At 36.7% G+C, this 22776-nt stretch overlaps 1 protein-coding gene across 1 annotated transcript in view; it reads left to right on the forward strand.

The window, feature by feature from the left end:
• The window catches only part of atp11b (ATPase phospholipid transporting 11B), a 173773-nt gene that overhangs the window by 96543 nt on the left and 54454 nt on the right, over positions 1-22776 (forward strand). The window contains exons 20-28 of the mRNA XM_060834740.1: positions 1571-1724; positions 3800-3902; positions 4854-4999; positions 6203-6262; positions 9114-9241; positions 9541-9679; positions 15257-15322; positions 16863-16966; positions 20783-20948. Of these exons, the coding sequence (XP_060690723.1) occupies positions 1571-1724; positions 3800-3902; positions 4854-4999; positions 6203-6262; positions 9114-9241; positions 9541-9679; positions 15257-15322; positions 16863-16966; positions 20783-20948 (1066 nt within the window). The remainder of the gene's footprint in view (positions 1-1570; positions 1725-3799; positions 3903-4853; positions 5000-6202; positions 6263-9113; positions 9242-9540; positions 9680-15256; positions 15323-16862; positions 16967-20782; positions 20949-22776) is intronic.

The raw sequence follows: 22776 nt of genomic DNA on the forward strand, positions 1-22776 counted from the left end.
TCTCTTCCTACTATGCTCTGGGTATCATTACCTGAATAGCTGTTCTGCAATGCTGTTATATCCTTTTGCTTTGTAAGTCTACATATCCCCTTTCTCAACCCCCATTCCTCTATTTGGTTTAAAGCCCTCTCGACAACTTGTTCAGTTTGCGTGGACAGTGGTGCCAGTATGATTCAAGTGAAACATGCCTGACCGGAATAATGTCTTTCTACCCAAGTATTGGTGCCAACATCTCATCAACTGAAACCCATTCCTTACACCAATCTTTAACTCATTGACTTTATTTACCATGTGTCAGTTTGCCAGGTCTCAGGAGCTAAATTAGCAATTTAAACCAAGTGTTCAGATTTCAGTAGAAATTTGCCAAAGAATTCTGTGTTGGTAAATGACTGGTCTTTCCTTTGGCGACAAGAAAGTTGTCTTTTCACTTGATTGCTGTAAGTGAAACAGCCAACAGGAGGTGAGCATTTGCTTCCAATAAAATAGTTAATGGTGAATAGAAGTTGAAGGGTTGGCACGAATGTAGAGAGAGTCTATAGACTCCTTTCTCCCCCTCCCCTTTTTTTCTGGGTAGTACATGTTTGTTTTGGCAGACCAGCCTAAGGCTTGACATTGCTTGATGTGGTCCAGCCAGTTTGCAGTACCAGAGGGATTGGTGAGGATGGGAGAAGAGTAGGAGTTTTGCTTGCAGCGAATGTGTTTTCTTAAAATATTTGTGCAGCTTAGTGTAGAGATTGAGAAGGTAGGACTTCATAACCACAGCTGGTAAAGGAATTGAACTAACATTGTTGGAATCGGTGCAATTTAAACCATTGGTCTAGCCAACTGAGCTAACTAACTGCCACTAAGAATAATAAAAGAAAATAAGAACGATATGTTTGATGCCAGCAATCCAATGACTGCACACTCGATGCTGATTATTGTAATATTAAACTGATTTATAAAAAATGGAAATCCCAATTTATAAAACTGTTTAGTTTTCTTACACAATGTTTAAAAAAGTAGGTCTTGCCAACATGTAATGGAGTAAGTTGACTTAATAAGACCATAAGAGACAGGAGTGGAAGGAAAGCCATTCGACCCATCGAGTCTACTCTGCCATTCAGTCATGGCTGATAGGCATTTCAACTCCACTTACCCGCATTCTCCCTGTAGCCCTTAATTCCTTGTGACATCAAGAATTTATCAATCTCTGCCTTGAAGACATTTATTGTCCCGGCCTCCACTGCACTCTGCGGCAATGAATTCCACAGGCCACCACGCTCTGGCTGAAGAAATGTCTCCGCATTTCTGTTCTGAATTTACACCCTTAAGCAAGGCCCACTAGATCATCAATGCCATTTTTTATGCAAGTGTATAGGAGAGATGTAATCAATCCATTCATGTGGATCTCTAATTTTTAAAGTATCCTTTTTATGCAGAAAATAAAATTCTACTTTTCAGTTAAACCTTACATACCTTTGTGAAATATGTTAGCACAGGCAATGCTTCATCTAATATACATACACATTAATTACACAAAAGATTCAGAAACTTGTATAATATTTTAACAAGTATATTATAATTTTAGGATAAAACATGATCATGTGATTCAGCATGGCTTGGTTGTCGATGGAACCAGCCTTTCACTTGCCCTCAGGGGGCATGAAGAACTCTTCATGGAAATCTGCAAAAACTGCAGTGCTGTGTTATGTTGCCGAATGGCACCTCTACAAAAAGCAAAAGTAAGTTAAATGCTCAAGATTGGAGTTTCAGAAACAAGTCTACTCATGCAATTTGTTTGCGTTACTTTGACATTAAGTTGTGTTGTAGTATAACAAGTGACATAAGTTCTTGGTTGCTCTTTTCCTCAAGTATATTTTTATTGAAATAGAAACTAATTTATTCTGTCTGAAAATACCAGTGCCTAAAGTTCAGTTCCTTCATGGTTCAATGTGGCAGCAAACTCATTTCCTATCAGATCAGGCCATGAAACTAACCCAATGTTGTTGAGTAAATGTATTTTTTTCATACGTCTCCATTAACTATTTGGTTTTGGTATTTGTTCCAGTGCTCCATGAGGGGCTGTATAATCTGATTATTGTTTTGTTTAAAAGAGCAGACCAGGAAGTTGATGTTTTATTCCAATTCTTGAGTAACAATTCCTCTGTTTTCACAGTTTAATGAAAAGAAATGCAGCTTGTATCTGATTGGAGACCACTGCTAGAACTTTGTCTGTCAGTCGAGGGTTAGTGATTACGAGTTTAGTCAGGCACATATGTAATACTATCCCTTAACAGACATTTCATAATTTAGGGAGGGATTTTTCTTAAGGTCAAAATGGAGATATGGTGTGCTTTTGAACAATATTCCACAGAATTTTGTTTGCTGTGATCACAAGTGTTTTGCAAGGCCAGTGAACAACTGTTACTAAAGAGTTCATGAAGTAATTTGATGCTGTATAAATGGAGGCATCCAAGACAAAAGCAAACACAAATGTAAAATACTGGTTCTTCCTCAATGAAATATATTTATTCTTCAGGCAAGCTATGACAGCTTTAGAGAGATGTAGAAATGATTTGCAAGCTTGTTTCCAGGTGTGAGAAACTTCAGCTACATGTTTAGGTTGGAAAAGATGAGAACTTTTTGGAAATGAGGGGGGTGCTTGATAGAAGTGCTCAAAATCAGGAGGGGTCCCAATAGAGTAGATTTTTTTCCCATTAGCAAATGTCCGGAGAATGAAAAGACGCCAGTTTAACGTAGTTCGCAAAAGAGCTCGGAAAAACTGGAGGAATGGAAAATGTAGAAAATGATTAGGATCTGGAGAGCACTACTAGAGCGGGTAGAGAAAACAGATTCAGTTGTGGTTTTCACAAGAGAATTGGATAAGTTTCCTCAAACTTGAACATTCAGGAAAAGACTGGGGAGTGGACTAGCTGATCATGGATAAACAGGGTGACATGACCCCATTCCATGCTGTCAGAATGATTCTATCCCATAATGAATGATATTGGTTGAGTTAGGGCTGAAGATGATTTTACATTGAAGTGATTGCCATGTCACTCAAGTAATTGTACCCAACAGGCTATCAATCCTCTTCAGTCTAAAGGCAATGCACATGTTGAGATGATAGAAAATATCAAGAAAACCTGATTAAGTGCAGACAACTGTTACGTTGTGCTTTTTTTTAATTGTCTGATTTTGTTGATGGTGCTTACAAAGTAACTTTTTCGTAATTTCACCATAAAGAGGCTGTGTCTGATTCCTGTTGAATAATCAGCTCCTGAAAGTATCCTCCCCATAATTGACTGTTTTGCACAGCAAGTTTTGACATCAGTCTGTTCAGAGTTACCTAATTTGTCTTTGGAAATGTTTCACAGAAGTCAGTTTCAGCATGCAAAATCTCTCTTCCTTTGGATAGATTTGTCAAAACTTAAGCAATATGCTGTGCAGGTCAGGCACATTGTGTGGAATAGAATCATTATGACCTCCTGTTTTAGACTATGACACATCAACCATCTTAAATGTAACATCTACAACTTCATTTCTTCTTGCATTTGCCTATAGGGGCAAATCAGAGGCTTTTCTCTCCAATGTTGCATACAAATAACTATCATACTCAGATTGTAGCCACACTGACTACTTTTTTCTCATGTGTTCCTACATCCACTCTGCGAGCTTTAAGCAGATAAAGCATCTAACATAGTTTTAAAAATTGTTTGAAAATTTTGCTTACATGTCTGTGTAGTTGTGTATGTACAATGTCTTGTATCTTGAATTTTATGACTTAAACTCTGTTATTGGTTTTATATACTTGCAGGTAGTCAGGCTTTTAAAGACATCGCCAGCCAAACCTATTACCTTAGCAATTGGTGATGGTGCAAATGATGTCAGCATGATAATGGAAGCAAATATTGGCATAGGTACTGTATGTAAAGCAAAATTTGCCTGTTTGTATATTACAACTGTGATCATATGAATGAGCAGGTTGTAATAGGGTCAACAGTTCTAAGGATATTGGCTAAAAGTGAGTTATGATGCATCGCATAGCCTCCAGACACTTGTCGATTAAATTAATTGGAATGTTCTTGTGTGTAAAGTATATTTGTCACAAGATTTTCTTTGTTTTTTTTCCTACATGTGTATTTGATAAAAACTATTTTAAGGTGCCTAACATTTGATTTTTCTCTTTTATATAATTGTGCAATACTATATCATTGTTTGATAATTAAGCCATTAAGTGGGGCTGTGCCATGTAATAAGCAAGATTTGAGCTTCCTGTCAATCAAACAGAAACAAAGTCAGAAAGATGCATTGTGAGATTCTCCAATAATTCCTTTGAACTTGCTAATTAATAAACCCCTATCTAAAATTAAATTGTATCATTATTTTGTGTACACAAGATATTTACTTGTATTGTGAACTAGGGTCTGTAATAGACAGTAGAACTGATCCATACAGCTCTAATTGAAGATGAATTGAGTGTTCACTGATTCTCAAGTTGAGACATAGAGTACAACATTAAAATCATTCTGGATTGTGTTGCAACACTTTTCCACTCACTGACACTTTCACTAATGGCAGACTATAAGCCCCTATAAGGCTCTGCCACTGCAAAGCCTACACAAAATCCATCTCTTAGCATATAAGACTTTATTATAATATTTCTCCCAGTGTATGCTGTGGGTGTGATCTGTATTCATTATGAAGTGCCTTGGGCTCTTGTGTTGCAGTTAAAGTTTTATATTTTACAATTTTACACAGATCTTATTTTAAAAATATATACATTGCACATTTTAAGTTGGTGTAATCCATTTAAAGGTTTCAGAATTTTAATTTAAAAATTATGCAGTCTTAATATTTTCTTTCCACAGGTATTATGGGCAAAGAAGGAAGGCAAGCAGTGAGAAATAGTGACTATGCAATAGCAAGATTCAAATTCCTTGCTAAGTTACTATTTGTCCATGGCCACTTGTATTATGTTAGAATATCACATCTTGTACAGTACTTTTTTTATAAGGTATGTTACCTGGATGAATTTTAAAAGAATGTTATGGATGATTTTGTTTACACTTTTAACATTTACCTGTTATTTAACAAAGTAGTTTTCTCTACATTTTCTTTTTTCCTTGTCCCTTTCTCCTGACTTCTGATGTTCTGTGTGCAGTTTTACATGTATAGCTTACATTCCCTAAAGACCATTCTATAACTACAAAAGTACTTCTTAGTCAATTAGGTACTTTTGAAGTTTAGTCACTATTGTACTCAATACAGAAGATATGGATATTGACATTGCAGCAGGAATATTTCTGACAGCTGTGACTGACAGAAGCTGACATTTTGGGAGGGTTTTGGAAGAACGAGCAGAAATGAGAATCTCAACTGACTGAAAGGCCAGTGAATGGTCCACTGCAGCAAATCTGGCAGAGACAGTGTGGCTCCTGAGCCGCTCCAGCTAATACTTAATGCTTGTTTTACAATTCGCAAACTGCCACTAATGTAGAAAATGCAGCAGCCAATTTGTACAGAGCAAGATTTTTACAACTAGCAATATTATAATAATACCTATACATTTGACTTCTGTAATGTTGGTTGACATTTAGCCAGAACGTTGGAAAGAACTGCTACTTCTATTCAAAGCAGTATCATGTGATCTCTTAGTCAGCTGAGAGAATTGGCTGGGTTTCAGTTTAACTTTTCAACCCACAATGCAGTGGTTCCTCACTGGACTATTGCTCTTTGATTTTGTCAGGAGTGGATTTTGAGCTCTCAAACTTCTGACTCTGAAGCTAAAGTAATATCAACAGAATTATACACATTCGGCTGTGTCCAAATGCTTGTTTTGTGAATGGAGATGTTAAACGTCAATAAGCTGTTTGGAAGAGAATGCATTCATAAGAAGTTGCATTCAGGAATGTGAAGCATAACTTTCTCTCCTTTCATTGACATAGGGCTCTGTGGACATTGTTTCAGCACAGTTTGAATTTCAGTGCTTATTCTGCTGATACGTGCAAAGTACTGTTCAGTAGTGTCAAAAAGAGACCATATAAAAAAACCTTATGCAGAAAGTTTATCTAACTGCAGGTGCTGAACATAATCCAAATCTAAATGTGTGAATTTTGAAATGTTTCACATATGCCTACATTATGTGTATTCTTTTTGAAAGGTGTCCGATACTATGTTAAAACCAAGACTAACCAAACTTATGTTCCTTTTTTCCCAGAATGTCTGCTTTATTACGCCTCAGTTTTTGTATCAGTTCTTCTGTTTGTTTTCACAGCAGGTAAACATTATCTTTTATGAATTAATGATTTTGAGACAAAACATTTTCTGCTTATGTTCTACTTTTTCAAGTTGTCATTTAGTGGGTTTTCAAGCTTCTGAAGGAAGAGGCTGGTTATTCAAAGTGTAAAATTTATTTTTTGTGGCAGGGCATTCTGGACTTCATTTGTTAGCGTTTTCATCCTAGCAAGTTTTTGAAATGAACTTCAATTTCTTAACAATAGGATGACATAACACATGGTTACAAATTTTATCTGTGTGTGGCTATATGTTTTTACATAGATGCCAGAGAGAATTCAAGAATGTACCTTAGAATTAGTCATTCCTGATGTGTGGCTTATTTTTTTCATGGCAGCTTGAAAGATATTATGCAGTTTGTGCAAAGCTTGTTGAGGCTCTGAAATTGTCACTTGCTAATTGGATTAACAATTTAAATATCTGAAAACAACTTACTTAACAATTGACCATGGCGCAACCAGATGGCTGCGCTTTGGTTTATCGGAGCAAAGGACTTTTGAGCTGGAATAGACAATTTGGCCTTTTTATGAACATGCCCAGCCATTCCAGAAGATCATGGCTGATCTGGTTGGTCGTGGCTTGTCTCCAGCTCTGCTTTCTTGTCTGCAGTATGTAACCTTTGCCTCCATTACCTATCAAAAATCTATCTATCTCTACCTTGAATAGGTTTAAAGACTCAGCCTCCACTATCTTCGAAGGAAGAAAAGTTCACCATCTAAGGACATTAAGACAAAATATTTCCTATCATCTCTAATGTATTTTTTTTAAAGAAAGGAGACCTCTTACTCTTAAGCCATGTACCCTAAATTTTAGTGTCTTCCACAAGAGGAAACAACTTCCAGCTTTATCCAGTCCCCTCACAATCTTGGGTTTCAATAAGATTACCTCTCTTCTTTGATATAGGCCTAATCTGCTGACATAGATTTTCATAAGATAAGTCCTTCATCCCAAAAATAAGTTGTGAACCTTTTCTGAGCTGTTTCTAACCCAATTTTATCATTGTATTCTAATAAGTAAATCAAAATTGTAAGCAGCACTTCAGATGTGTCTCAGCAGAGGTTCTGTACAGTTGCAATAAAACTTAGCAACTTTTTTGTAAGGAGAATGGAATCTAGATGACTTTATTCATTTGCTCACTTATTGTTCCTGTATGCTAACTCTGATTCATGTACCTAGCCATCGAAATTCCTTTTTGCCCCCAAGTTCTGCACCCTCTTTCTACATACTGCTTTTGTATTCTTCCTGCTAAAATGAGCACGCTCTTCCCACGTTTTATTCGATCTGCTAGATTTTAGCTGATACACTGAACTGGTCTATATGTTTGCCGATACACTACCTCCTCTTGACGACTTCCTTCCTATCTTGAGCCATCAGCAAATCTAACTACCACATCTTTATTCTCCCCTCCAAAATACTGATGTAGATTATAATAGTTGTCGACCTAGCAATTATGTTCATGGTTCTCCAATAGTAATAGCTTGCCAATCAAAAAAAGATGCTTTTTCCCTATTCCCTGCCTCCTGTCAACCAACCAGTAATTTTTTGATGTTATGTTGACCTCTACACCATGTGCTTTACCTTGTATGGCAATGTTTGTAGTGCCTTATCAAGTGTCTCTTTTAAAATTCAAGTACACTACATCCACCAGTTCTCCTCTACCCACCATGAATGTTACTTTGATTTTTAAAAAATTCTAGGTAAAAATGATTTCCCTTTTGCAATGCTATGTTGGTTCTGCTTGATCACATTTTAAAAGTATATTCTATTATGATCATAATAATGGATTCTAGCACATTTCCTATTATAAGTATGAGGCTAACTTGTCTAGAACCGCCTTTCTACCTCCCCCCTCCTTTTGAATAGAAGGATTACGTTTTCAATTTTTCTACCTGCTCAGATCCTTTTAGAATCTGAGGAATTTTCAATGATTATAATAGGAATTCCAGACTCCATTTCTGCCTCTTTCAGGATAGCAGTTAGACCATTTAAGTCTATCATCTGCTTTGAGATTACTCTTCAAACTTCTGTTGCTGTTTTTCACATTCCTCATAGATGAGGATTACATTAGGTATATTACACAAACAACATACTTGTTTATATAGACACCTTTAACATAGTTGACTGTCTGTGTGCTTCATTGGAACATTTTAAAACCAAGCCACTTAAGAATATTGGGATGGAAGCTTGGTCACTGCCTTTTGATCTACTATCTCTTTTCTAGCTCATAAGCCCCATTCGCCCATCAGGCCGGTGTACTCACTGACCTACGTTAGCTGCCAGCTAATGAATGCATCAACTTTTAAAATTTGAGCCTTGTTTTCAAATTCCAATATAGTCTTGCCCTTCCCATCTATGTAATCTCTTTTAGTCCTACAATTCTAAACAGAATCTGCATTCCTATCATCGGACCTTCTAGTACCCTTCACCCCTCCATTCACCAGATAGGCCTTTAGCTATCTGGATGATAATTACTGGAATTCTCTTCCTAAGCCTCATTAAACTGCTCACTTAAGAACCAATTCATAAAATGTGAAGTGCTTTGGGATGTGTCAAAGGTATGAAAGGCATTGTTATGTTTATGTAATATATCTACATTGCTCTTCATTTCTGAAATATTAGGATCCTGAAATGTCAGGTTTTTATGCATTTGAAGCAATCTCCCACAAGTCATCTTGAAGACAATACTTTCCTCATTTAAAGTTGAACCTCCTTAGCATTCAAGTGTAATTTTTTTTCCACAAGTCTTGTCTTCGTTCTGGATAGCAAGAATGTATATAATATATGTACATGAATTCATAGCTAGAGAGCACTGCATTAATTTACCTCTCTTACAGACATTATATGATGGTGCTTACCTGACGTTGTACAACATTTGCTTCACTTCCTTACCCATCCTCATCTATAGTTTGTTTGAACAAGATGTGCAGCCCCACATACTTCAGAACAAGCCATCATTGTACAAGTAGGTTGAATTTAAATATTGTTTTCTTTAAACCTTTTCCACACGCTGAATGGAAGAGATTGGTTCCTTATTTGAATTGAGGCAATGAACTGCATTCAGAAAAAAGTAAATAACCATTTCAACCTGGAAACTAGAATGATGAATTTCAGGTGAAATACTCGTATTAATCTGAATTTTAAGTCGTGAATAAGATTTAAAATATGCTTCAGGTCTCAGTTAAATGTCACATTTTAGGTAGACAAGTAACTAAAATCATTATTGATATTTTGTAAAACCTCTGATATTTTGTGTTTTTACAGAGAGATTAGCAGAAATGAGGTCTTGTCCCTCAAAAGATTTCTGTATTGGACACTGCTAGGATTTTGTCATGCCTTTATATTTTTCTTTGGTTCTTATCTTCTGAGAGGAGATGATGCATCCATGATGGGCAATGGTCAGGTAGGGCTTCTTGTTAAAACTAAAATTCTTTGAAGCCTTTTTTTTTGTTGTTCAATTATAGCTTCTATTTTAAAGTTTATTTGATTTTAAGATTTGATAAATTGGGAACTGAGCATCTTTTAGAGTTTCCATCACTGCTTACATCCTTAATAGCATAAATAACTGAAATCCTGTTACCTTTATAGCATTCAGATGAAGTATACCATGTCATATATAATACAAGTTGTTTGAAATGTATTAACTTAACATTTAAATGGATTCAACATCAGTATAATGCCAGAAATAATGAGGATCAGTTTGCTCAGTTGGCAGGAAGGCTGATTTGTGATGCAGCATGACACCAGTGGCATGGGTTCAATTCCCACACCTGAGCTTGCAATGAATGTTCAGCCTTTTCAACTTTACCCCTCGCTTGAGGTGAGGTGATCCTCAGGTTAAACTTACCATCGGTCATCTCTTTCTGAGAGAGCAGTCCTATGGTACTCTGAGACTATAATAACTTTTTACCTTTAACTTCGCAGGAAATAACTAAAGGTTGTTTTAGTTCTGAAAATGAATAAAGTTGGCGAGTTTAATAGAAATGCTATACTGTTCAAATTAACAGCATCAGGTACTATATTTGGAGAATTTGAACCAATAATTCATCAGCTATAACACACTTTGGAACACCTGAAAATGTGATGAGGCCCTAACCAATCATTTTTTTTTCTCTCTTTCTAGAAGGTACAACATGGGATAGATGAAGTGTTGTAATTGTTACTTTGATAGCTGTACAATTGATAGGTTTTTCTAAATGCTTGAAATTTTGGTTTTTTCTTTTCCTTTCCTCTCTCCCATCGCATGCATGACTTCAGATTTTGAAATCTAACAGGCAACTGGTAAGAGTTGACTGTTTTGGATCTTGTATCATTTATGGGGTTGGGCAAAAGGTGATAAAGGCTATACATTCTTCATATTTCTCAATTCACTTGGATACAAGAGGGTTTAGTTTTCAAAAAATTACAAACTTTCAGTACTGCAATTACTTTCCTTCTAAAGTAGATCTTTGATGTCTTAGAAATATTTCCAATATATGAATGAATGGATTTGAAAAAGATGCATCAATCTGTTCTACACATGATAGAAAGTGTAGTCTTTATTAATACTTTAATAAATAATAAAACTAGCTTTGTCCTTAAATATCTAACACTCTGGAATCTGTAAAAGTTTATTCATGCTAAAATAATCTGTGTGGCCTACTGTAGTTTAGAATGTGCTGAGATTATCCATTATTTTCTTAAATTATTGGACCATTTTGAAGTTCAAAACGAGTGTAGTCATGTGAAATAAATGCCTACTTGCATGCAAACATGTATGTTTTGATCTGTTAGTAATGTATAAATGTAGTTCAATATAGCAAGGTGTGATTTACAACTAGTATTTTCTAGTAGGTAAATTGCAGTTCTTAATTTTAAAAAACCTTATTTTCTATTAATACTGATCGAGAAATAATATTTTTTGAATACCGAGAAAGCCAAACTGTTTTGAAGTTATCTTTTCAGAGAATTGTCATTGCTGCCAGGAAATTGGTAGTCATGCTTGTTCTCAAAGCTGGTTGCTGTTTATCATGTGTATTTGGGAGAGCTGTATTTTGAGGGAGACCAATGAGCAAGGTTCTGACAAAATGTAGAAAGTTTTATAATTTTGAAATACAGAACTACTTTCAGTGTGTATATTATTGCTTCATATTCATGAAGTAGAACTTAATATTTCAGTGCCGTTCGAGTATAGTCATGGGAATTTGATTGTTTACTTGCATGATACCTAATTTGGCACCTGCAAGATTGTCCAAGTATGAAAACTATATTACTCATAAATTCCAAATTAAATAATAAAATGTTGTTTATTAGTTCTTTTAATAAGAGTGACGATGGATGAGGTCCTATGTCATCTGTTGCAAGTTGAAGACCTGTCTCAAATGGAAATCTGTGGTTGACAGGTCTCCATTTTGTGACAATATAAGCTTAAAATGTGTATTAGGTCATTCAAGTTAAGGAGATAAAAAGAACTCTGCTAAATTTGCTTTCTCAGCAGACATAGTTAGGATGTTGCAGTAACCTAAATTTCATCATAACAACAAAATAAATAAGCAGCAGCAGACGATTCAGCCCCTCAATCTTGCCCCAACATTTAACAAGGCTATTGCTTATCTACCCAGACCTCCAATCCTCTTTCTTGCCAACTAATAATAACTCTTCCCTCCCCAGTATTTCAAAAATCTTTATACCTTCTCTTTTTAAATACTTTGAGTGATATAACCGCCACAAGTCTCAGAGAATTCCAGGCATTCATTACCCTTTTAGGATGAAGAGGGGATGTGGGGAAGAGAGAGAAATTCAAAGTTTGTGAGAAGATTTGTAGCTCGGGTGCTCGTTGTTGTGGTTCTGTTCGCTGAGCTGGGAGTTTTTGTTGCAAACATTTCGTCCCCTTTCTAGGTGACATCCTCAGTGCTTGGGAGCCTCCTGTGAAGCGCTTCTGTGCTGATTCCTCTGGCATTTATAGTGGTTTGTCTCTGCCGCTTCCGGTTGTCAGTTGCTGTCCGCTGCAGTGGCCGGTATATTGGGTCTAGGTCGATGTGTTTGTTGATAGAATTTGTGGATGAGTGCCATGCCTCTAGGAATTCCCTGGCTGTTGTCTGTTTGGCTTGCCTTATAATAGTGGTGTTGTCCCAATCGAATTCGTGTTGTTTGTCATCTGTGTGTGAGGCTACTAAGGATAGCTGGTCATGTCATTTCGTGGCTAGCTGGTGTTCATTGGTGAATCATTGGTGAACACCAACTAGCCACGCAACGACACGACCAGCTATCCTTAGTAGCCACACATACAGATGACAAACATTGGTGAACACCAACTAGCCACGCAACGACACGACCAGCAGAGACAAACCACTATAAATGCCGGAGGAATCAGCACAGAAGCGCTTCACAGGAGGCTCCCAAGCACTGAGGATGTCACCTAGAAAGGGGACGAAACGTTTGCAATAAAAACTCCCAGCTTGGTGAACAGAACCACAACAACAGAGAGAGAAATTCCTTTGCATTGTCCCTTTACTCAGTAAAGATGCGAAGACAAAAATAGAAATTGCTGGAAAAGCTCAGCAGCTCTGGCAGCATCTGTGGAGAGAAATCAGAGTTAACGCTTTGGGTTGAGTGATTCTTCCTCCTTTAGAACTGTTCTGAGGAAGAGTCACTTGACATAAAGCATTAACTCTGGTTTCTCTCCACAGATGCTGCCAGACCAGCTGAGCTTTCCAAGAAATATCTATTTTTGTCTATGATTTACAGCTTCCTCCATTTTTAGATATTTCTATTGAAAAGTTTCTTTACAAAATTATAAAATTACAAAAATATAAAATATAATATTGTAACAAACAATAAACCAACTACTATACTATTTACGAAGAACTGCCAACCATAGTCAATAATAAACAAATAAATAAATAAATAACGCTACTCAGCGTAATAAACCTCAGCTCTCGACCTTTGAGAGCATCAACTATTAAACCTATATTTGCTCAAAGTTCTTCACCTCAGGGCATTAGGCTTATTAAACCAAACCACCATGGCTAGGCAAAAGCCCTGATGAAAATGGCGAACAGATCTGCTTCCAAATAATTCAAAAAGGCCTGCCATATCTTATAAAAATTCTGTTTTCTAATGCACCCCTATTTGTAAGAAAGTCCAAACGAATGTTTCCGCAATTAATTTGTGCCACCCTGACAGACCTGGGGGGGTTCTCAGACATCCAGCACATCAGAATGTTCTTCCTCGCACTAAAAGTGAGGATGTTAAAAAGCTTTTTCCCGTGTACATCTGAGGGAGATAAATTCAGCAAACCCAGGAGAAGTGAAACCAGGTTCACCTTGACTTCGGTCCCCAAGACCCTTTCTCTTACTGCTGCCACAATGCTCCAGCATGTATGGAGCCTGTGGCAGGACCACAAACAATGAGTGAGGGTACCTGTATTTATTTTACATTTGGGGCACATTGAAGATGCACCCTGCTTAAATTTTGCAAACCATCTGGGGCCAGGTGAGCTCTATGGTGAATCGTTAACTGCATAACATGGGTCCTATTACATATTGAAATCTTCCTCGCACTCTTTCAAATGTCCTCCCAAGTGTCCAGTGATCTCCACTCCTAACTTTCTCCCAGACCTCCTGTAATCGCTCAATGTCACCTGAGGAACCTTCCCCCAACAAATGATGGAGAGTACTCCTTGAAAGAATGGTTCTTTTGGTTTTTATTCAACAAAGATGATCCCTAGATTGAGATTTGCCTACAAATGGAAACATCTCAACATCCTGCAGAATGTTGTATATTTCTACAGGATCACCCCGCATGCTTCTAGATAATGAATAAAGGGCTAACCTATTTAGCCGTTCTTGATTTGGATGGGGTTAGGGGGCAGTTATAGACCCACATTAGCTCTTCTTACAAAAAGTCTTTAGTAGGACACAAGCATCAGTAACATTACCAGCATTTTTAATTAACCATCCCTCATAGCCAATCTGAATTAACTTTTTGAACTGCAGTCAGTTGGTGTAGAAATACACATTGTACGGTTATCGACATTATTCCAGAGTTTTGACCAAGTGACTTGAAGAAACAATAATACAATTCCAAGTCAGGATGGTGTATGGCTTAGAGGCGAAGCTTGCAGATGCTGTCCCTATGTATCTACTACCCTTGTCCTTCTGGAAAATGTGACTATAGGTTTGGAAGGTTTTGTTGAGGGAGGCTTAGCAATTTGTTTGATACAAGATTTTGAGCCAAGTTATAAAGCTAGCATATTTGGGTGTTATTATGCATGTATATTAACGAAATCGTAAGAACTGGCATCTGCTTTTCAAACACAGCAAGTTAAAGAATTGATTAATAAATCACCCACGCCACAGAGGGTTTGACCAATTTACACTCAGGAAAATTCGATTCACATCTATGATCACTAATGACACGCAGCATTTTTAAAAGCACAGCTTGGCTAAATATTTGCATTTAATTGTGATCACAGCAAGTATTAACTTTTATTCTTTGAGGTTTACGAAACATTAAATGGCCTTCCTTTTAAGGTTCAAGTGCTTGAAAAAGTTTAGCTGCCCATTTGTCTGTGATGTGAAACATTTTATTGGCCCTGTGACACAACTGAGGAGAATATTGTGTATGTATTCAAACTCTTAAGTTCTGCTTTTCCTGAGAGCAATGTAAACTTGGTTGTATAATTTTATGCTGTTTACTCAAGCTGATCTCCATGCAAGCATCAGAGTTCAACAAGTTATTGGTCTTCAATTGATAATTTTTAATCATTATCTACAAAGTAATTTTAGTTTACTTAAAACAAATTAGTAGATTAGGCTATTTGGATTGCTATCCCATCTGTTTAATATTATAATTATTGAAATTTACAGAGGAGAGATTTCTTGCTTTCTAGCAAAGGTAATACTTCATCAATTACTCCACTTTGTCATTAATATGCATTCTTTGTGAGGGTTGTAGAAGATCAGGACTTGTGTTTTAACTTGTTTCTTCTTACATTTAGATGTCTGGAAACTGGACATTTGGCTTTCTGGTTTTTACAGTGATGTTTATTACGGTTACTTTAAAGGTAAGTATGTGCTATTAAAGCTGAGGGCTTAAACAATAAGGGAAAGTTTATTGAAGTGTATTTGTGCTAATGTACATTTACCTGTGCCGATTTCATTTCGTGACATGTAGCACGAATCAGTACTGATAAGGGGCATCATAAAATTAAGAATTATTAGATTTTAAAGGCTACCTTTTTGTTAGCTCTGCATTATGTGAAAAATAGGTATCACTGAGTAAAAGCTAATTCGAGCGAAAGTGTTACTTGGGATTCACAGCACATGAACATGCCATTCAGCCTAACTAGTCTGGTTTTTTTGCTCCATACACGACTCCTTTTTGTGCATCTACCCTATTTCAGCCTATCACCATATTGTTCCGTTCCCTTTTTCATTGATAAGCTCATCTGGTTTCTATTTAAAAGCACAAAGTTTTTGCAATTGCTTCTTAAGGTTGTGTTCCACATTCTAACAAATGGCATAAAAACAGCATAAAGGATGGTCTACTTATTCTGTTTCTGTATGCATGCATATATCATCCTTTTGAATTATTTATTTTATTCAATGTCAAATGATATATTGCTTTATATAAAATGAGATGATTATACCATATTCTACTATTACACTGTTAATGTGCAATGATGTCCTTTTTAAAGCCACAAAGTCAAACTGTTGAGTAAGCATGCCCTTGAGTCATGTGGTACTTAATTGCTGTTTGCTTAATGGATACTGATTCCAATAACAATCATGGGCAATATACATCGAAGAGCAATTAAAAATTGAGCAAATCAAAACAGATTGTTTGCACTAAAATTAAATACACCTTTATTTCTTCAGTAACTACTTTCTCTTTTTTTTTAAAACAAAAGCTGCAGCTTGAAATCTCAAATTATTCCCACCAGAGACTAGCTGACTGTAGATTTCAAAGAACAATTATAAACTGGTTCCTCAGCAGTATACCACAAACTGATTGAGACTATAGATCCCCCAACGTTTTATCTCAGGCTCTCATTAAATGTTTGGGATATAACGCATACGTCCTCACTGAATCACTTGCTCAGTAACTCTTTTAAAACTTTGATCAGTATGCACTAGAGAATTTTTAACACAAAATATAGTTGTACATTTTTAAAAATAAAATATGGTCATTTGTAGGTAAATTGTTTTAATTTAGTTATGTTGGCACTGTTAACAGTTTGCCTTTTGTATGGTGGCATTACAAGCAGCAGTAAATAGTAAAACAGTTTCTTCAAGCTCCTGTAATCACCTCTACATGCAAAGTGAAAACCTCATAATTAAACTATTAAAGAATGAATGTTTTCCATTATTAATTGTTCACTTGACTGGTTCGTAATATTGAAAATGACTTTATTTCATTTGAAGTTACTTACATAAAATTTAAAGCCCAAGACAATGAAGTAAATATTTAATTAGAATGTGTTTTAAACCATTTTATTTCATGCCTGGCATGCTGTTTTCTTTGTAATCCTTTATTAAAAAAAAATAAATCTCTCTTTCACTTTTTTCACCTCCACCCCATCTCTATTTTCAAAACGCAATCAGCTTGGAATCGAGACACACTACTGGACCTGGATAAATCACTTTGTTATGTGGGGTTCAATAATTTTTTACTTTGGATTTTCTTTGCTTTATGGAGCAATAATTTGGTAAGTGATTTGTACTAACTGACAAAATATTTTATTACCTGTGTTCCATAATGAAAAGTACAACTAATAATTTGATAAATTGAATGTAAACATTTAATATATTAAGAACATAGGAACAGGACTCAGCTGTTCAGCCCATTTAAGCCTGTTCTGCTGTTCAGTGAGGTTGTGGTTGATTAATAAAATATACCTCAGCATAAAATATATCTCACACTTAAAACTAATAACCTATCTGGTATCAACTGCCATTTGTGGAAGATGGTTTCAAACCTCTACCATCCTTTGTGTGTAGAAGTGTTTTCTAACATAAGACTATAAGATGTAGGAGTGGAAATTTTCAGACCATGTGGCCTGGTTCTAGAATCAACCAGTGGAAATAGCTTATTTTTATCTACTATCGTTTCCTGCTAGTTACTTGAAGACTTCAATCAAATTGCTTCTTAACCTTCTAAATTCTAGAGATAGCAGGCCTAATCCAGCACCACTAATCCAAAAATCTGGTTTCCAGCATCTGCAGTCATTGTTTTTACCTAATTTGTAGAACCCTGCCCTCAAATTTAAATGTGGGAATCCAGTTATCATCCTTGGAAACGTATTTGAAGACTTACACCAATCTGTGGCTTAATTGAGCCCGTATGTTAATTTGTCACTTTTTTTTGGCTGACCATTCATCTCTTTTTAAATGGCTGAACACAATAGTCACAAAAAATAAATATAGACTTGGTTTTAGAGCCAAATTGTTGAACATTCAAGTACAATGGTGTAAAATAAAACTAAAGTAGAATTTTGAAAATGAAGAAAGATTGTGAATATGAAGCAATCTGTAAATGCAGAATAGCAGTGAGTTAAATTGTTACTTCGTGTCCAATGGCTTAGTCAGTTATCAGCCCAGTTAAAGGAAGCAAGTTTTGTTTATTGAGTTGCTTATATTGGTTTTCTGGGAAATTAATTCCAGTCATCTCAACCCAAGTGCAGATTTCAAAATACACTGGGACGGTGGGCAAATGTGTCCCCGAAAGACTCGCAAACGCTTGCAACAACCAGCTGGAGTAAAGTCATGTCATAAGTAGAATCGGTGAAGAGCTGATTCTCTAACCATGGGCTGTTCCTCCTGTGTTTACTGTTCATAGACTGAGTGTATGAGCAATAGATGGGAGAGAAACAGTCTAGTTAAGAGAATTGAGCTCATGACTGAGCAAGGATTTTCAGTTAATGGAGATGAATGAGCTGAGCTCCTCCAAATTTGAAAATGTTCAGTGGAATCCTGCCTACTGTTGTGGCTTTTTCCATTCCTCATGTGTCGAATTGTATCTTCAACTTGAGCTACACTAGGTGGGAGTCCAGGATCTCCTTTGAAGAGTTGGGGGATTTCCTCAAACATATCCTGTACAAGTGTATCACTGTTTAAGAGTTAGTTGAATAGGCTGATGTTTTTCTGTCTGTCAAGAGTTCTGTCCTTACTCTGTAACAACTTGAAGACAAGATGCTAGGTCCATTCATTGACCTGGTGACACTAAAAAAGAACCCCAAATGTTGTGCTTGTTGACAGAGTTACAGCTGATCAGTTTTCTCAGTCTACCAATGGTTAGTGATTTCTCTGTTACTTCTTTGAGTTGCCTTTTGCTGTTTGATGGGTTCTTCTGTTTGCATCACCGCTGAGGTAGTTTTAAGAGGCATGGAGATCTTTCCATCCCTTGGTTGATGTAGCCATTTGCATCAAGCCATTTTTGGTGTTTCCTGGTCTTGTAGCTGATTTCTTCAGTGCATTAGATGGTGTTGAAGACACCAAGAAGGATAATGTTATCTTTCTTTTAGGTAATTATGGCATCTAGAATAGAGTATAAGCCTTTTTTGGACTTGTTTATGTCACCAAGTGTTGAGGGATAGTAACTCACGACCATTTCCTACTTGTTCTTGACAATTGTAATTTGAGTAAGGAGGCGTTGTTGATGCTAACACTGAGCTCAGTCAGCTGATGAGTTTATTCTTGATGGCAAATCCAAGTCCACGCATCCTGATTTGATTCTAGGGTTTTCCATTCCAGTAGGAGAGCTAACCACCTTCCCAAGCTTTCTTCACCTGTTCTTAGAGTCTCCTGCAGGGCAGCGATCGCTCTGAAATGCCCGCATTCATGGGAAACAGGGTAGTTCATCATTCAAGACAATTGTTTTTCATGGAATGGTTTCCACTCTGAGATTTGAGTTTTCAGATCACAGGTAGCTGAGCCCACTGGTTGTGGTTTTCCAGCCAGATTGATGACAGAACAGTCTAATTTTAGGGAATGTTATCTAACCCCTTCCCCATGCAAGGTGAGCAGAATGGATCCTTAAGAGGACTACTCAGTCATGAAGAAAGCCACTGAAGTGATCATCTGTTGTTCTTTTAATTGCAAAATGACCAAGTCAACCTCCACTATGTATGTGCCAGTCTAAAGTGAGAGGCTGCCAGATGGCTCAATCCTGTCCCATCACCTCGAGCTGCAGGACTTGTGTTAGTGTGAGGGTTGGGCATTTGGGTTTGATTTTGTCTAGATGGCTGCCTTGTGCAAGACATTTTTAATCTGAGAAAGCAAGAACCAAAGAACTGTGCATGCTGGAATCCAGAAACAAAAATAGGAGTAGTTGGGAAATCTCAGTGGGACTGGTGGAGATGAAGCAGAGTTAACCCTTCTGGACCCAAAATCATCTCAAGAAGGATCACTGGTATGGTGTTCCCATGCTGCCCTTGTCCTTCTAAACAATTGTGGTCATAGTCAGAAGTCACCTGGCACCAGATTATAGTCCACCTGATGAAGGAGCAGCGCTCTGCAAGCTTGTGATTTCAAATAAACCTGTTGGACTATAACCTGGTGTCATGAGACTTTTGACTTTGTCCATCACAGTCTAACACTGGAACCTCCACATCATAGATTTGGAAGTTTCTGTCTAAGCAGTCTCTGAATTTCTGCAGTACATCTTGTAGTTAGTACACTGATGCTCCTATGTGTAAATTGTGGAAGGAGTAAGTGGGTGTGGATGTGGTGCTAATCAGGCAAGCTGCTTGATGCATATACCATTTAAACGGTATTTCCATTAAATACAATGGAACATTGTTTCTCATTGTTTTCTATAACTTTAAGTTCAAAGAGAAGTTCAAATGTTATTTCCTTTCATTTGTTTTGAGTATATTAATCGCATTTAAGTGTGACACTGTACTTAAGCTGTATAAGTACAATGTGCTATGTACAATTATATAGTTTATTCATGTGCATAATTATTTTGATTTTGAAAGTCGTAATGTATGCAGATTTAAGGTACTTTCTTTTCCTGTTCATTGTAGGTGATAATTTTTCCATTGATTTGTTATGGGCCCACAATATCTCATTGTTGACATTTGGTATAATGAATGCCCATTTGAAAATCAACTTTGTTCTCTAATTCCACATACTTGTATGTTCGGAATGACTGAAATTGTACATATTCGCAGTAGTCAGATTAAAGAATATGTTAGGACATGTACGTTCTTAATGAAAAGTGAATTATGTTAAAATAATGAGTCCTTTACTTAAAAAAAACAGTTTGGATTGGATTGTCCTGTTAAAATGAAACTGTTATCAATACACTTTTTGTAGATGCATATTAAAATTTTGAATGTGTTTTGCAAATACCTCCATTGTGTGAACTTTTACTAAAGTTGAGATATTTGGAATTTGTTGCAGTGTGAGTTACTACTTTTTTTAAAAAAGTAATTAAGTGGGAGTAAGGAGGAGCTTCACCTGAATGTGGAGGTGCAATATGCGCTTACCATATTTTTAATCTCCAATCTCTTCCTTTTCAGGCCATTTTTGCAATCACAAGACATGTACTGTGTCTTTGTACACATGCTGTCCAGTGGTTCAGCCTGGCTAGGCATAATTGTTATCGTAGTTGCTTGCTTGTTCCCTGATGTCCTAAGGAAAGTATTCTGGAGACATGCACGACCTACCTTGGCACAAAGGTCACAGGTAAGGATTGAATCGAGAAGGTCACATTTAAATGTATTGAGATTTATTCTTGAAGTGTACACTTTTATGGGTGTTTTTGGAAGCATAATCCAGTTGCATTATATTTGATATTTTAGTTCATTACCTTTTTCCATGAACTTTTATTAGATGCATAGTATAAGCTTGCAGTTCCTTTTTAGTTGGCTACTATACAATGATGATGGACTGTATATTCTTTACTGCTGTATAAAAGTACAATACAATTTACGCAATGTTAGATAAAAGTTGTCAGTGGATTTATCTTTCACCACATGCGTAACTCTATTTCTCAGTTACTTGTATTACAATATGCAGGTAATAATTTGTATAGCTAGTTAAAAAGTTGTGACTTGTTGATTTGTGCATAGGATTAAATAAAAAACAGGAAGTAGTGGTGAGCCACCTTCAAAACGGAAAGTGAAATGTAATGTGAATATTTATTGGTTAGGCGTTTTAAAAAGAAATTATAAATATGCCAGCATAATGGAATAACTGAGAATCTTTGTTAAATAAATAGACCAATCTGTTATCTATGTATGTAACAATTATCAAGAATAAGAGCACAAGCATCTTTAAAATCAAAATGTTTACCTTACCATGATAAGTTGATTGCCTGATTCTTGTTTCAATATACTGAGTCCGCATCATCCTACCTGTCTCTCAAATACAGAACTGAAACAGACCTTGATTAGTAGTTCATAGATACATGCATCCTAAAACCTAAAAGGATATTATGATGTAATATTTACATGATACGTAGCATATTAAACAGCATATTTTTATTTACAGCAAAAGTATAGTATGCTTTTCTCATAGAACCTCTTTTAACATACAAAAAATACCAGATTGCTGCTTCAAGTGAAATTTTGCTTTATCATTTCAATGTATAAGTTGCAAATGAATCATGCTCCATATTCACAAGTTTCAAACAGCAGACTAGTTTTCAAGTTGACACATCTTTCCTTTACTGTGCATTTTAGCAGAAGCCTAAAACGTGCAGGAAAGATTGCGCAAAATCTACACAGTTAACACTTGGACAACAGATCTTGGACTGCAAAGTGACAATTAATGTTAGTGTGAGGCAATAATTTTCCAATGAGAGAATCTAATCTACCCTTGACATCCAGCTCACAATTAACAAGCCAGGTGTCAAACGTGTGATGGAATATTCTCTACTTGCCTGGATCAGGGCAGCTCCAACAATAGGTCAATAGAGTCAATACACTAAAAGACAAAATCCCCTTAATTGAAATACCATAAGACCATAAGACATAGGAGTGGAAGTAAGGCCATTCGGCCCATCGAGTCCACTCCGCCATTCAATCATGGCTGATGGGCATTAAAACTCCACTTACCTGCATTCTCCCCATAGCTCTTAGATTCTTGATGTCACGAGGAATTATCAATCTCTGCCTTGAAAACATTTAGCGTCCCGGCCTCCACTGCACTCTGCGGCAATGAATTCCACAGGCCCACCACTCTCTGGCTGAAGAAATGTCTCCGCATTTCTGTTCTGAATTGACCCCCTCTAATTTTAAGGCTGTGTCCACGGGTCCTAGTCTCCTCGCCTAACGGAAACAATTTCCTAGCATCCACCCTTTCCAAGTCATGTCTTATCTTGGAAGTTTCTATTAAGTCTCCCCTTAATCTTCTAAACTCCAATGAATACAATCCCAGGATCCTCAGCCGTTCCTCATATGTTAGACCAACCATTCCAGGGATCATCCGTGTGAATCTCAGCTGGACACGTTCCAGTGCCAGTATGTCCTTCCTGAGGTGTGGGGATCAAAACTGGACACAGTACTCCAAA

Source organism: Hemiscyllium ocellatum, chromosome 13, assembly GCF_020745735.1.
Source record: "Hemiscyllium ocellatum isolate sHemOce1 chromosome 13, sHemOce1.pat.X.cur, whole genome shotgun sequence".
NCBI classification, from domain to species: domain Eukaryota; kingdom Metazoa; phylum Chordata; class Chondrichthyes; order Orectolobiformes; family Hemiscylliidae; genus Hemiscyllium; species Hemiscyllium ocellatum.